At 42.1% G+C, this 15,899-nt stretch overlaps 1 protein-coding gene across 1 annotated transcript; it reads left to right on the top strand.

Moving 5' to 3' along the window:
• Positions 1 to 3,163: 3,163 nt before the first annotated feature.
• LOC144534636 (transforming protein p54/c-ets-1-like) lies at positions 3,164 to 13,725 on the top strand. Its single transcript, XM_078276645.1, has 7 exons — positions 3,164 to 3,170; positions 3,333 to 3,452; positions 3,560 to 3,763; positions 5,463 to 5,660; positions 7,975 to 8,199; positions 8,301 to 8,419; positions 13,513 to 13,725. Exons 1-7 carry the CDS (start codon positions 3,164 to 3,166, stop codon positions 13,723 to 13,725), a joined length of 1,086 nt encoding a protein of 361 aa, XP_078132771.1.
• The last annotated feature ends 2,174 nt before the right edge of the window (positions 13,726 to 15,899 follow it).

Raw genomic sequence — 15,899 nt, forward strand, 5'->3', positions numbered from 1 at the left:
CTGTTTTATACAAAGCGAGTGGGGGCAGGGGGGAGCCAGCGTTGAGCTATCATTTTCTTGGTTGCAGTTGAGCCGGCTAGCCAAACTTTCCTCTGTCTCCCAAGCAGATGTAATTTAGAGTCGTCATTAAGTAACAAAACAATCGGGTCAGTAGGAATTCGACATTCTATCACATCAGATATTATTGATGTTGTTTTATTCCAGAACTCGTGCACCTGTTCACACTCCCAGACCATATGCAGGAAAGTTCCAGTTTGTTCAGGTTGACAGAACGTGCAATAGGGAGTGGGACTGACTTTAGAGACGTATCTCTTCTGAGGAGTCCAGTATGTCCTATGACATTTGTTGAAGTGGCTCTGCTGGTGATTTGGGTTCTTGGAGCAGTGGAAAATGTTGTCCCAAACTGTCTCCCAATCAATTGTGTTCCCCTCAAGGCTCAGCTCTCGCTCCCATTTCCTTGCTATTGGGAGTTCTCCTAATGCAACAGTTTAGCATAGATCTTGGACACTAATCCTCTCACAGGAAAATCAACAAACCATTTAATGACTGGGTGCACCTCAAGACTGTTTCCTAATGGTACTCCATAATATTTTAGGGCTGATCTTAAGTGCAGATACAAGAAGAAGGATGTCCTGGGGACCTCAAAATTAGCTCTTAGGTCTTCAAAACTCAACATACCTTTCTCATTGAATAACTGGTTTACAGTATAAATGCCTCTGTCACTCCACATGAGTATGTCAATTTGAAAATTGAAAAATGAAATTCCACAATACATTCTAATTTTCCACAAATGTGTGTTTTCTGAGTAAAAATGCAATAATCCCATTTACATTTTCATTTTCACATACTTGTATGGGCATTCTATGGCTATATTATAGTGCAATTTTATAACAATTGAACAATTTAAATGAAATTTCCATTTTACATTACATTTTTAAAGACTTAACATACTCTAAAGTGGACAATATGCAATGTAAATGAAAACATGCAATGTAAATGTAATTTAAACAATGCAGCCTAATGTTTCATTAGACTTAACCTGCTCTACGGGGGCCATTATTCAAATGTAAATTGAAAATCCAAATGTGATATAAACAATGCAGCCTAATCTCCATTTATCCAAGCAGGTCACTAAATGCTTCGATCAGTATAAAATAGTGTAAATCTTTTGCTATGGCCTTCACAAGCATCAGATGTCAAATGAACACCAATGAGAAGAAGCAGTGATGCTGTTCTGGAGGCTCGTGATGGACCACCACCTTACACTGTATGTTTGGTCATATACCACATTACTGCTTTGACAAAGAATTCTTAACTCAAGGGCCACTTGCTACATTTCCCCAAGAGCTTTAGGCCTCATCTTGGGGCCTTTATTGTTGGATGCCGTTTGTTCAGCTGTCGTGGAATAGATCAGTCAGAATGACAATTTACAAACCCGCTGATGAAGGTCATGAGATGTGGCTGAAAGCTCCAGATGAAAACTAGTTGGTGATGTTTTCTTAAATCAGTGCTTCCAATGTCCTATCATATTCTTTTTCTTCTGTGCCTACTGTGTGTAAAATCATTGATTAAGTGATTCCACACTTGGCCTCAAACCTGTTCCTCCTGCCCCTCCCACATCCACATGATTGACAGTTGTCCATCACAACCGGTCCCCTCCTCCCCTCCTATCTATCATATTAAAGCCCCATTCCCCCCTTTGTGGTCTCAGTTTCCTCCCACTGATCCCCAACTCCATACACACTGGGATGGACTGCAATACTTACGGTAAGACAAGGATTTTCATCCCATTCTTCAGTCAACATCGGAGGAGTTCAAAGTGATTCTGACGCATTTCTTGTTTGTTTCAATCTGATCATTCGCTGGTAAATTTTTAACGTAATTTGAACGTTATGCAACAACTTACTTTAACCACCCTATTGATTATTTGTGATGAATGGTTTATGATATACTATAATGTAGTTGTGAGCAGACATTTTTAAATGTTTAATAATGGATTAGTCAACAATAGCTTCACCACTGAAGCATTTGGTGTTTAAACAGGTAATGAATGATTTATACTTAGCTTAAATCATATTTATGTTATTTATATGTGAATAAACACATCATTACCTGTCTATACACATGTACAGGTCATCCACAGGCAGTTAAAAGCTCTTTATAGATTGAAACTCATCATGTTGGATCATTCTTGACTGCGGAAATGGAAGGTTTTTAACCCAATGTCCTTTCAGCCGCATCTCATGGCCTTCATCGTTGTGTGTAATTGGCTCAGTTGTCCTGGAGAGTGAAGAAGTCTTTCTAAAAAATAAAAATAAAAATGTTTTAAACTCATTGACCTTAATGTATTGGCTGAGTTAAAGATGCAGTGGGAGCTTTAAAGCATTCCAACATTAGGCTCTAATGCATTATGGTACATAACTCATAAACTGTATCATCATCCCATCATAATGAGCGTATGCAAAGTTGATCAGTGTGCAATTGTGAACATTTCAATACTTGAATGGAGTTTGTACTGTATAAAGATAACATAACTCATAAACTGTTCAGGCCATTCAATGTGGACTTATGATGATCAATTAATCAGTGAGGTGTACTGAGTATTTTGAAATATCAATGGTGTACTGTATATACAATGTATATCTATGGGATTGTTTTTAAACCTTAATAACTAAAAAGAATACCGCTTGTCAGGAGTGTAGCTGTAATTTCAAAAGTGAGGGGGACAGACTTTTCAGGAGGAGGACTTTTATTGAAAAGATCCTCTCCCATTAGTCTCTCCAAATCACGGATTCCAAGTAGCCTACATTCATTTATAATTGATAGAAAAACTGAAATGTCCATAAACCTTTCCATTCAGTTTTACTGCTGTATCTTAGTGTAAATTCTGGCTGTAGTAACCCAAATTTGGTGGCCTTGCACATTCTAATGCCACTATTTCATCATATACACTGGTCTTAATTATTGCATATTTTAATGAGTTTTCCTCACTATATTCTTTTGTATATATTTTAAATATATAGTATTTTATTATTGCCTATATATATCTATATGAGTCTATCAATCAACTGATGCAACCTGAGTAAGGTGCACATTCGCCTACTTATGGTGTGTTCAAATCAACTCAGACGTTTTCTAAGTGTGGGGGACAGAGGGCACCGACATGGAAAGTGCGGGTCCCCCGCATACCCCGTGTCCACTACGCCCTTGCCGCTTGTTGAAAGGAGGAGTTATAGTTGTTGACAAATGCAAAATATTATTTTATAATTTAATGTCTAATGATCTTATGGTGAGATGAAGCTTCACATGAGGGTCTTTATATTGTCTCCCAGAGCTGGACACCCTGGAGGTCCCTCCTCTCACCCCAACCAGTAAGGAGGTCCTCAACCAGGCGGTGAAGGCAAGTTTCACTGGATTTGCCCAGGAGAGAATCAACCTTCTCTTCCCACAGGGTACTGCCTGAGCCACATACAGGATATTGCATTCATCAATACAGGAGTGAAAGCTCCCATTACAGTACATTCAGAGATGTAGATTTACTCCTATTTATTTTGTCCAGATCCTACCTTGTGGTCTGAATGGGAGGTGAACTACTGGCTGGACTGGTGCCAGGCTGAGTTCGGCCTCCATTGCCTAGGGTCAGATCTGAGAGGCCTGCAGGGAAGCGAGCTGTGTGGCCTGGAACGAGAGGCTTTCCTGGGCCTGATGTCTGACTGCATCGCAGGAGAGATCCTGTGGGAGCATCTGGAGACCATGAGGAGAGGTAACGGGATTTTTCAAACAAAAAACGATTCTTACAAACTCACATTTTCCTTGAAACGTGCCTTGCTGCTTGCTGCTCATGATCAACATTTTTGGCGACTGGACTTTCATCAGGATGCTGTTTTTCCAAGTTGGATACTAAAAACTTTGCTCATAGTTATCTTTTCTCTCTTCTTTTTATTTCTATTAGTTAAAAATAACCATATTCAAGTTCAGTTTAAGTCAACAGAGTTTACTCTGTGCATTTAAACTTTCTCAACCCTGACGTCATGACCCCACAAAGTGTCAGAAGATTTAACATAGTTTTTTTTTTAGGTTTAAGTTTTATACATTTGTCATCTATACACAGTGCGATCCATCTGGAGCTCCCTTCATGCTTTTGAACTTTACATCTTTCTAATTTTGGGGCTTATTTTAAAACCTTAAAACATTTGAAATATTTACACATTTCTATTTCTGTGAATTTCCACAAACATAAAATGTTATGGCAGGCCAATATATCTCTGCTGATGTTTATGACATTTCATTTTTACAACCTTTTTTCAACCAACATTTAGTATGTGTCATACTCAGATGATCTAGGCTATGCTAATATTTGGGACCTAAAGGGACATGGGGAATTTTATGCTAACAAAGTACTGCTAACACTCAGTGGCTAAAGGTTAGGGTTAGGGTTAGAAAATCTGCTTAGAAATATAGAGAATATTGGAGAACAACACAATGAAATTCTGCTACATAAAACCACATTCATTAATAATTTCACTTGTTTTCATTTTAAACAAATTGTATATCCGAATACAATACACATTTTCTAAGGCTCAGTCTTCCACTTTTAAAAAAACCAATTCCAGTGCTGGTTCCATGGTATCAGAATTTTGGATAGTCACCATGGAAACGTTAATTAGTCATGTGACAAGGGCTGTGAAGATTGCCAGTGCAGGCAGCCAAGTGACAGAACTCTGATCCAATGGAAATCCTAATTGTCAGATTGACAGCAGTCTAGCCCAAGCCCAATCATATTTCAGCGGGGGCCGGTGCCACCCCTGGCCCCCCTTCTAGCCCTGCCCCTGGTTATGTGGCTATTTCACATTCAGAGCATAAATTCGGTAAACAGTTACCTTATCATCTTTAAGTTTGTTGATGACACTATAAGGTACATTTTGCGTTTTCAGAAGGATGAATACCTCCTTCTCGGCAGCCATTCAGACTGGTACTCCAATTGGTTTCTCTGGAGCACAAGATACTTTTCGTGTACTCATGAGAAAAGTATCTCGTGCTTACAAGAAAGTTTCTCGTGCGCACAAGAAAAAAAAACATGTCCTTTAGGGGCTCCGTAATAATGGCTTTACATTCATCTAAAGTTTCTGCTTTATATTGTATATACAGTATATGTAAAAAGTATGCATGCACACAGGTAAACATATGTTCTTTATTATATTCCTCTTAGTCATTGTCAATGATCATGGAATAATAACACAATGTTTGAATTTCATTGTCCAGAGAATGAATATGACTGCAGTTCTTCATTACCCACATGCACGATACCATCTTACTGCCAGCTTCAAATCAACAACGGTAATAATGTCTTCTTCAACCTTTAACCGTTGTTATTACCATAATTACCCCCTCTATAATTACATAATTACTACATTGTTACTTGTTGATACTGTTTTACAATTCCCTTGTCTGTGTTTCCTCAGAAAACTACTCTGACTATGTTCAGGAGCATTCAGACAAACACAATTATCATGTTCAGTACCATCCAAATGAGAGGACAGAGCTCCACACTCTGCACCCTGTCCCTGTACAACGTGTAGACTACTATCTGATCAAAACAGAAGATCCCAGCAGGAGCATGACCGCTGTTTCTCTGCTGCATGAAACACGAGGGGCTGGAGGTGAAAACACACTTACACATTATATATGGTGCAAATAAGATGTTGTGTTGCTTGCAATTACATTCTACTTTGGTCCTGAGTTAGTGTTTGTCATGCTTCAGGATGAGATTCTAAAAATGTTCTTTAAAGGCTCACCTGAATCACTTACCTCCTGTGGTATTAAGCCATGCAGATAGTTTTGAGATGTTCCTCCCTGTTTGAATGTATCTCATCAGCAGCAGTTTTTATTGGAACTACTTCCTACAGTGTTGTAGTCAAGACCACCTAGACCACGTCATCACCAAGACCAGAGTGTATCGAGACCAAGACCAAGACCAGACCAAACAACTGAAACATACAGTATATACACAACTAGCTAATATGTAGGCTATAGCTAATATTCGCTAAATCAAATCAAGTGAAGTCAACTTTACAATCAATTCTGCCATATGTGCCAGACATACAGAGCAATTGAAAATATGTTTGTCTCCAACCCACGGTGCAATAAAATCCCTTTGGGTGAGGGGTGAAGAGATTTCTGGAGAGTTTTGGTACAGAGGAAGATTGATCACTTTAGCTAGCTAGCTTCGATGGCGTCACTTGCACTTACCTTTCTTTATGCTTCCTTACTTAGTGCAGATAAAAATGTTAGATGGTCCCAACACTGCTGTGTGTTTTCTTTTAGATGTTGTTTTGCAAATAAACTTTAAAAAAAATATAATAAATAAAATGTAATAAATAAAATGTTTTGGTTTGATTTGGCTGACATCTCCCAGACAGCTAGAGCTTCTTCCCCTGTCACCTACATTTACTTTGGGAGTGTGTGTTAAGGGGGATCGGGGAATGGGGGTTAACAGTAACACATTTCAAATTAGAAATGAGTCAAGTTATTGGTTGTATTTAAATGTGTGAAGCTGCATTAATCAATCATTTCAACAATGGATCAAATGTCTATGTGTAATGTGAAGAAGTGGCTTGTTAAATGTTTGTTAAATGACTATTAAATGACTACTAAACGTTTGTTAAATGCTGTTAAATGCTTGTTAAATGACTATTAAATGAGTACTAAATGATTGCGAAAATTTGCGAAATATTTGCGAAATATTTCGCAAATATTTCACAAATTTTCGCCAATCATTTAGTAGTCATTTAATAGTCATTTAACAAGCATTTAACAGCATTTAACAAGCATTTAGTAGTCACTTAATAGTCATTTAACAAACATTTAACAAACATTTAACAAGCATTTAGTAGTCACTTAATAGTCATTTAACAAACATTTAACAAACATTTAACAAGCATTTAGTAGGCGTTTAGCAGGCATTTAACAAGCACTTACAAACATTTGATAGCACAAAGTACATATATGTATTTACACCATACATCTATATTAACCATATCAATGGCATTCAAGTACATATATGTTTAATCAACATATCTAGGATTAACACATTCATACATCACCATTACCCTAAGGGTTACATAAAGCATCTAGACCTTTATCTAACAATTGAAGGTAACCAACCTACAGAGAATCATCATCAAATATGCAGTTCTCCTCACATCTATGGAGCTTTTTTAGGGGGGACAGCAGACAGACACAGTTAGAGAGTAGCTGCTGAACATAGTGGAGCATTTAGGGAGACAGATAATTTTTCTCAGGAGTTGGTGGAGACTGAGAAGAAAAGTGAATATTAGACTTACATTGAAAAACATGACAGTGTGCCTGCTGGATGTGTAAATAGGCATGTTTGCTTTATAAGGGGATTTTTATGTCAGATGTTGCATTTTAGGATGTTGCAGGGTATCTCTGTCCAAGTAACAACAAAAACAAAACGACTGACATTGGCTGCATTTGTTTTCACTTTTCAGATGTGTTCAAAGGATAGCATTATTAACTGGACCTGTGTCCATTAAGCAACAGAAAATCTACTCTGATTCTTTTAGCTTCTGAATATTGTATGAATCCTCAAATTTGGTTTATGATGGGAGTCTTCAAAAAATTGTTCCAGAAGTGGCCGGGTTGGTTGAGTGGGTAGAGCAGTCGCACATATACTGAGAGGCTTATGCTGCGATGCAGAGGTCCAGGGTTTGAGTCCAACCTGTGACTATATCCTGCATGTCTTCCCCCTCTCTCTCCCCTTTCCCACCCAAACTGTCCTATCAATTAAAGGTGGAAAAGCTCAAAAAAAATAATTTAGTTAGCTAGTTCCAGAAGACTGTAAACCACTGTGGTTTGTAATCCAATATGGCCACCAGTGATACATCATCACTTGAGTGCCTTCCATCTTTATTAACCTGCCTTTTCTCTGTTTCTCCTATGGTGTACTCGCAGAGACAGACTCAGAAGTGGAGATTGCTCACAGTGACGAGACTGACTTTGTGGGCTCTCTATCTTGGACTGCTCCTCTCCAGGATATAAAGCCATCGATGGAACAGACCACGTCTGAAGATATCTTCACTTTACCACACTCACACAGAAGCTTCAAAGAATATGTAGTCAACAAAACAGATGTGGGCACGGCCGTGATACCCACAGTGATCCTTGCCGGTTTCACTGGTGAGTGGTGGCTGAAGGAGATTCAGTTTTTATATCTCATATGGATTCATATCAGTTGTAAATCTATGCAGCAGTTCTTCAATCTAGTCTTCCTACCATAGGAAGTGGTCCCATCCAGCTGTGGCAGTTTCTGTTGGAGCTTCTCACAGACTGCAGCTGTCAGTCATGTATCAGCTGGACAGGAGATGGGTGGGAGTTCAAGCTGACGGACCCTGATGAGGTACATAATGCCTGTAGGTTTTAGCAAAATGGGATGTAAAACACCATAGGCCATGTTTAGCTATAGCTTAAAGCAGTGATTCCCAGTGATGGAATGTAACTAAGTACATTTACTCAAGTACTGTACTTGAGGTTCATGCCACTTTCTACTTCTACTCTGCTATATTTCAAAGAGAAATATTGTACTTTTTACTAAAACTAAACTGTACTTTTTACTCCACTACATTAAGATTAATGTAGTGGAGTAAAAAGTACAATTTAGTTTAGCTACTTTACAAATTAAGATTGAATACACATGTAGTTTATAAAAATACAGTGTTTTATTATAAATTAAACTACCCAACAATATAAAGGCCTACAAGTATAGCTGAGCCGATTAAACACTTAGTTGATTGACAGAACTGTTTTGATCCAGTTTCTAAAATGTGAGGGGTTTTCTGCAGTGAGTACTTTTACTTTTAATACTTTAAGTACATTTTCCTGATGATACTTACATACTTTTACTTAAGTAACATTTTCAATGCAGGACATTTACTTTTAAGTATTTCTACAATAAAGGTTCTGAATACTTCTTCCACCACTGGTGAGTCCCAACCAGGGATACTTGGATACTTACTTTTTCAGTTGCCAGGGGGTGCGTGGAAAGATTGTAGAGTTGTTTGACTAATTTGAAAAAAATAGAAATTGGGATTTGATGAAAGAATATATTCACATATTAAGTCAACTGTAACACCTGAACAATTTGTGTTGCAGTTATGTAAGAGTGTGTAAAACGAGTTAGCAAGGGAGCACAGAAGTTTAAACAGGTAGCTGAAAGTAATGAATAAATAGTGGAAACATTCAGCTTCTCTCCAAGTAATTGTAGCCTACACTAGTAGTATTATGATTGCTGACCAAACTAACCTAAATATTGACAGACAGTTCAATTGTACAATATAAATACTGTTAAAGTATCAAAACGCTCAATCCACAGAGAAATGCACAAAGCCCGTATTTAGAACAAGCCTTTAAACGAGCCATCAGGACCTTTGTACGGTTGTGATGTCACAACTATACTATATGTGGTTACAAAGTGTCGCTACAGTGCCGTTACAGTTATTCCCCGGCTGCAAGACGGTGCAGAGACTCAGAGAGCGCAGATGCAGATGACCCAGAAATGCTGACCAATCAGAGCAGACTGGGCTTATTCAACAGGGGAGGGTTAAAGAGACAGTGACGGGGCGCCCCTTTGCTGCATGTCATTCCCCCCTCTCTCTCTCTTCCCTTTCATGTCTTCAGCTGTCCTGTCGAATAAAGGCCTAAAAATGCCCAAAAATTTAATACAGGTATATTCAGACAGACAGTATGAGAAAAATAATGTGTTTTTTGAACATTAAAGCATGTAAACATGTTCTAGTAGAAACCCAAAATACAAGTATGAACCTGAACATGAGCACAAAGGACCTTTAACAATGATACTAGAAGCAGGGGGAAACTGCTCGCCCAGCTCTGTCACAACTCCACCCCACATTATATTGAGTTTATTTAACACATGGAAATATAAGCTGCTGGTTTTGTGGCAGTAGTTAGCTATTTTTCACCAACAGCTTGACACAATAACTAATATTCCAAACCTTTACTGACATATTTATCGAGTGGAATATATCCTTATGATAATAATTTTAATCATACCATACCCAGTACTACTGCTAATGATGATAATTTTTATTTATCATTAATATTATTATTAATTATTTTTGATCAAATGTAATTAATGTTTAGGCCTTTTAACGGTCTAGCTCTACAAGTTTGTGTTTTTAATTTTCCGTCCATCCATCTTCGTCCGCTTATCCGGGGTCGGGTCGCGGGGGTAGCAGCTCCAGCAGGAGACCCCAAACTTCCCTTTCCCGAGCCACATTAACCAGCTCCGACTGGGGGATCCCGAGGCGTTCCCAGGCCAGGTTGGAGATATAATCCCTCCACCTAGTCCTGGGTCTTCCCCGGGGCCTCCTCCCAGCTGGACGTGCCTGGAACACCTCCCTAGGGAGACGCCCAGGGGGCATCCTTACCAGATGCCCGAACCACCTCAACTGGCTCCTTTCGACGCGAAGGAGCAGCGGCTCTACTCCGAGCTCCTCACGGATAACTGAGCTTCTCACCCTATCTCTAAGGGAGACGCCAGCTACCCTCCTGAGGAAACCCATTTCGGCCGCTTGTACCCTGGATCTTGTTCTTTCGGTCATGACCCAGCCTTCATGACCATAGGTGAGGGTAGGAACAAAAACTAACCGGTAGATTGAGCCTTCTGGCTCAGCTCTCTTTTCGTCACAACGGTGCGATAAATTGAATGTAATACCGCACCCGCTGTGCCGATTCTCCGACCAATCTCCCGCTCCATTGTCCCCTCACTCGCGAACAAGACCCCAAGGTGCTTGAACTCCTTCACTTGGGGTAAGGACTCATTCCCTACCTGGAGAAGGCACTCCATCGGTTTCCTGCTGAGAACCATGGCCTCCGATTTAGAGGTGCTGATCCTCATCCCAGCTGCTTCACACTCGGCTGCGAGTGCTGAAGGTCACAGGCCAATGATGCCATCAGGACCACATCATCTGCAAAAAGCAGCGATGAGATCCCCAGCCCATAAATACTACCAACAGGATTGGTGACAAAGCGCAGCCCTGGTGGAAGCCAACTCTCACCTGAAACGAGTCCGACTTACTGCCGAGAACCCGGACACAGCTCTCGCTTTGGTCGTACAGAGATTGGATGGCCCTGAGAAGGGACCCCCTCACCCCGTACTCCCGCAGTACCTCCCACAGTATCTCCCGGGCCACCCGGTCATATGCCTTCTCCAGATCCACAAAACACATGTAGACCGGTTGGGCATACTCCCAGGCTCCCTCCAGGATCCTTGCGAGAGTAAAGATCTGGTCCGTTGTTCCACGACCAGGACGGAATCCGCATTGTTCCTCTTCAACCTGAGGTTCGACTATCGACCAAACCCTCCTTTCCAGCACCTTGGAGTAGACTTTACCGGGGAGGCTGAGAAGTGTGATACCCCTGTAATTGGCACACGCCCTCTGGTCCCCCTTTTTAAAAAGGGGAACCATCACCCCGGTCTGCCACTCCTTAGGCACCGTCCCAGACTTCCACGCAATGTTGAAGAGGCGTGTCAACCAAGACAACCCCTCCACACCCAGAGCCTTAAGCATTTCTGGACGGATCTCATCAATTCCTGGGGCTTTGCCACTGTGGAGTTGTTTAACTACCTCAGCAACCTCCACCAGGGAAATTGACGACAATCCCCCCTCATCCTCCAGCTCTGCCTCTACCATAGAGGGCGTATTAGTCGGATTTAGGAGTTCCTCAAAGTGCTCCTTCCACCGCCCTATTACCTCCTCAGTTGAGGTCAACAGCGTCCCATCCTTACTGTACACAGCTTGGATGGTTCCCCGCTTCCCCCTCCTGAGGTGGCGAACGGTTTTCCAGAAGCACCTTGGTGCCGACCGAAAGTCCTTCTCCATGTCTTTTCCGAACTTCTCCCACACCCGCTGCTTTGCCTCTTTCACGGTAGAGACTGCAGCTGTAGACCCTAAGACCACAGCTCCTCACCGCAGCTTCAGCAATGGAAACTTTGAACATTGTCCACTCGGGTTCAATGCCCCCAGCCTCCACAGGGATGCACGAAAAACTCCGCCGGAGATGTGAGTTGAAAGTCTGTCGGACAGGGGCCTCCTCCAGACGTTCCCAATTTACCCGCACTACCCGTTTGGGCTTACCAGGTCTGTCCAGAGTCTTCCCCCAACCCTTGACCCAACTCACCACCAGATGGTGATCGGTTGACAGCTCCGCCCCTCTCTTCACCCGAGTGTCCAAAACATACGGCCTCAGATCAGATGAAACGATTATAAAATCGATCATTGACCTTTGGCCTAGGGTGCTCTGGTACCAAGTACACTTATGAGCATCCCTATGTTCGAACATGGTGTTCGTTATAGACAATCCATGACTAGCACAGAAGTCCAACAACAAACAACCACTCTGGTTTAGATCAGGGAGGCCGTTCCTCCCAATCATGTCTTTCCATGTGTCTCCATCATTGCCCAAGTGCGCGTTGAAGTCCCCCAGCAGAACTATGGAGTCCCCGACTGGAGCCCCATGCAAGACTCCACTCAAGGTCTCCAAGAAGGCCGAATACTCTGAACTCTTGTTTGGTGCATATGCACAAACAACAGTCAGAGTTTTCCTCCCCACAACCCTCAGGCGTAGGGAGGCGACCCTCTCGTCCACCGGGTTAAACTCCAACGTAGCGGCGCTCAGCCGGGGGCTTGTGAGTATCCCCACACCCGTCCGGCGCCTCACACCCTGTGCAACTCCGGAGAAGAAAAGAGTCCAACCCCTATCCAGGAGTATGGTTCCAGAACCGAGACTGTGCGTAGAGGTAAGCCCCACCAGATCTAACCGGTAGCGCTCCACCTCCCACACAAGTTCCGGCTCCTTCCCCCACAGAGAGGTGACATTCCACGTCCCCAGAGCCAGCGTCTGCTGCCCAGGTCTGGTCCGTCGAGGCCCCTGACCTTCACTGCCACCCATATGGCAGCGCACCCAACCCCAGCGGTTCCTCCCACAGGTGGTGGGCCCATGGGATGGAGAGATAGGTGGCAAACCCGGCCACCAGACGCTCGCTGACGAGCCCTCCATCTGGGCCTGGTTCCAGACGGGGGCCCCGGGCTTCCTCCGGGCAGGGTCACTCCATCTCTACCTCGGTCACTCATAGGGTTTTTGAACCATTCTTTGTCTGGCCCCTCACCTGAGACCACTTTGCCTTGGGAGACCCTACCAGGAGCACAAAGCTCCAGACAACACAGCCCTCAGGTTCATAGGGACACACAAACCTCTCCACCATGATAAGGTGATGGTCCCCGGAGAGGGATTGTTAAAATCAATAGATCAGTCTAATTCTATGTGACTCCAGTGACTGCAGTTACCACTTAACAATGCTCAACCATTACATTTGCAACATTAATACTATTGATCATTATTATATTGCTGTCAAAGTAATGACAGTTCTGCAACTCTATGAGGTCTGGAGTTAAGCTGTAGTTCTGTGTCCAGGTGGCCCTGCTGTGGGGTAAGAAGAAGAACAAACCCAAGATGAACTATGAGAAGCTCAGTCGAGGCCTAAGATACTACTACGACAAGAACATCATCCGCAAGACAGCTGGCAAACGCTACGTCTACCGCTTTGTCTGCAACCTGCAAGGCCTGCTGGGATATGAGCCTGAGGAGCTGCACGCCATGTTGGACATCAGTAACAAGAACCAGTAATGACCTCAACAAACATTCGCAACAAGGAGCAGTTAAATTTTTTATATGGGATACTTCAGTTTATAACCTTTTATCAGTAATTATTATAACTTTATGATTGATGATGAAGTATGTTATTTATGATAACTGACCATATGAGGCTCAGAGGGTGATACACACAGTGTGTGTGTGTGTGTGTGTGTGTGTGTGTGTGTGTGTGTGTGTGTGTGTGTGTGTGTGTGGATGCTGCTGTTGTTTTAACATACTGTATGCCACATAATGTTGATCTTTTATTTATTTTTTAAATCAACCATGTTGTCATTGATTACCCGTAGAATTCAACAATAAACGTATGTATGGGTGCTCTTTTTATGTTTTGGCCCATCTACTGTGAACTGAATGTAGACGTGTTAGTTTTTTGGGCTTTATTTGGATGGGTGTGCATAAGACTGACATGCCACTGTCAGAAGTCCTTATGAATGTTTATGACTGTTGTACGACAAACTTTTCAGTTTCTGGCCCCTTTGGACAAAAGTGGTAGTGTTTTTACCACACCTGATCACGCAAAGCAACAGTTTGTTGTAGCAACCTAGTTGTGTAGAGCCGGTCTACCTGCCGTAAATCATTTTGTGACTTTGAGTGAAAAATCGGACCCAGACAAAGGCATTAATAAAAACTATATAAAAATAGCGTTCTTTTCACTGTTAGTCTCGTTTGCTGTTACAGGTCATTTAAGATCATCAGATGGAAAATTTCAGAAAGTTTCAGAAACATTTCAAAATTCTTCATAGTTACTTTAAGTGTAATTGGGTAAATTATGACACTTTTGGTGTTGTTTGAGATGTTTGTGTTAAGACAACATAACCTGTCATAAACATAAGAAACACACATTTTTGAGTTGAGGGGATCATTGACTAAAGGCGCTGACACACCAACCCGATTATCGGCCGTCTGGCGAGGTCAGTGACTCAAGTCTATTCTGTTCTGTGCCGTCGTCAGTCGGAGGAGCAGTCGGCCTTCATTTGGGCCGGTTTTACATGTTGAATTGGAAGGCGGGCAGTCGGACTCAATGACCAATCTGATTGGTGGAGTGCTAGCCCGGAAATGACGAGCGGGATTAGCGTGACTAACGGCTCTCAAAATCTGACAAAAATCTTTTAAACTGACCTTTGTCGATCTGAAATGAAGACAGATTCAGCAACTGCATGGCCTATTTCTCGCTTAAAATGTTTTCAGAAACACATTTTGGTGAACTATTTTCGTAAAATATGAGATCGTATTCCGAACGAGCCGCCATTATGGTCTGGCTTTGAAATTCGGGAGAAGCCAGACCCACGTGACACATTCGTCCAAACAGCTGCCGGTTTTCATTTTTTGGGCGACAATACAGATTAGTGCTGCCTGCTGTTATGGAGACATATTACGTCTTGCGCACGTGCAGAACCTACGCTCAAGTCAGCGTCGCTTCGATGTGTTCCGAGGCACTTTTTTGACCAACTCGGGGAGTTGGTCAAGACTGACTGCCTTTTCTGCCGAAGGTCGGCCGTTGGGTTGATGTGTCAGAGCCTTAAGAAGGTGTCCATGGTAAACATTACCTGATAAACATCAACATGTTAAGCATCAAGCATTGTCATGGGCTTTTATAGCAAAAGCACAAATTCAACATTGCACACAGCAAGGCCATTATTTCCAATGAGAGTGGCTTTGCTCTCTTGGGCCTCTGCACTACACTGATCTTCGTCCAAATAATTCCTTCCAGGGAGACACTACGCAGACAGGATAAATATTTGTCTACCAGTCTGAGGTGATGAACACAGAAATCCAGCCTGAAAGAATCCCTGCCAGGAAGTGTTTTAACAGAGATCAGCTGGTGCTTGGACTAATGGAACCTAATTGATGTATTCACGCTTGCTCAGTCAACTCCTTCTGAGTTTCACTTTACTACATATGTGTTTGGGTCAGCTCCTGCAGAGAAATCAAGCTGTCTAATTTTACATCTCCGACCACACAAGGCTTGTTTATTGATTTATTGCCCTCTAATTCCTAATGCAGCAGGGGATCATTTCTGCTCCGGTGGATTTAAGAATAACTGACCCAGCACAGCTGGTTTACAATACGTAAATAGTACACACAAGTGTTTAAGAAATGTGTTTATTGAGGTTATGCCAAGATAGAATTTAGTGTGACTAATCTTC

Source organism: Sander vitreus, chromosome 19 (genome assembly GCF_031162955.1).
Source record: "Sander vitreus isolate 19-12246 chromosome 19, sanVit1, whole genome shotgun sequence".
Taxonomy (NCBI): domain Eukaryota; kingdom Metazoa; phylum Chordata; class Actinopteri; order Perciformes; family Percidae; genus Sander; species Sander vitreus.

Coding starts and splice junctions, on each gene's coding strand:
- LOC144534636 (XM_078276645.1), top strand. Junction 5,661..7,974: donor TGAAACACGAGGGGCTGGAG/GTGAAAACACAC, acceptor GTGTACTCGCAG/AGACAGACTCAGAAGTGGAG. Junction 8,200..8,300: donor GATCCTTGCCGGTTTCACTG/GTGAGTGGTGGC, acceptor TTCCTACCATAG/GAAGTGGTCCCATCCAGCTG.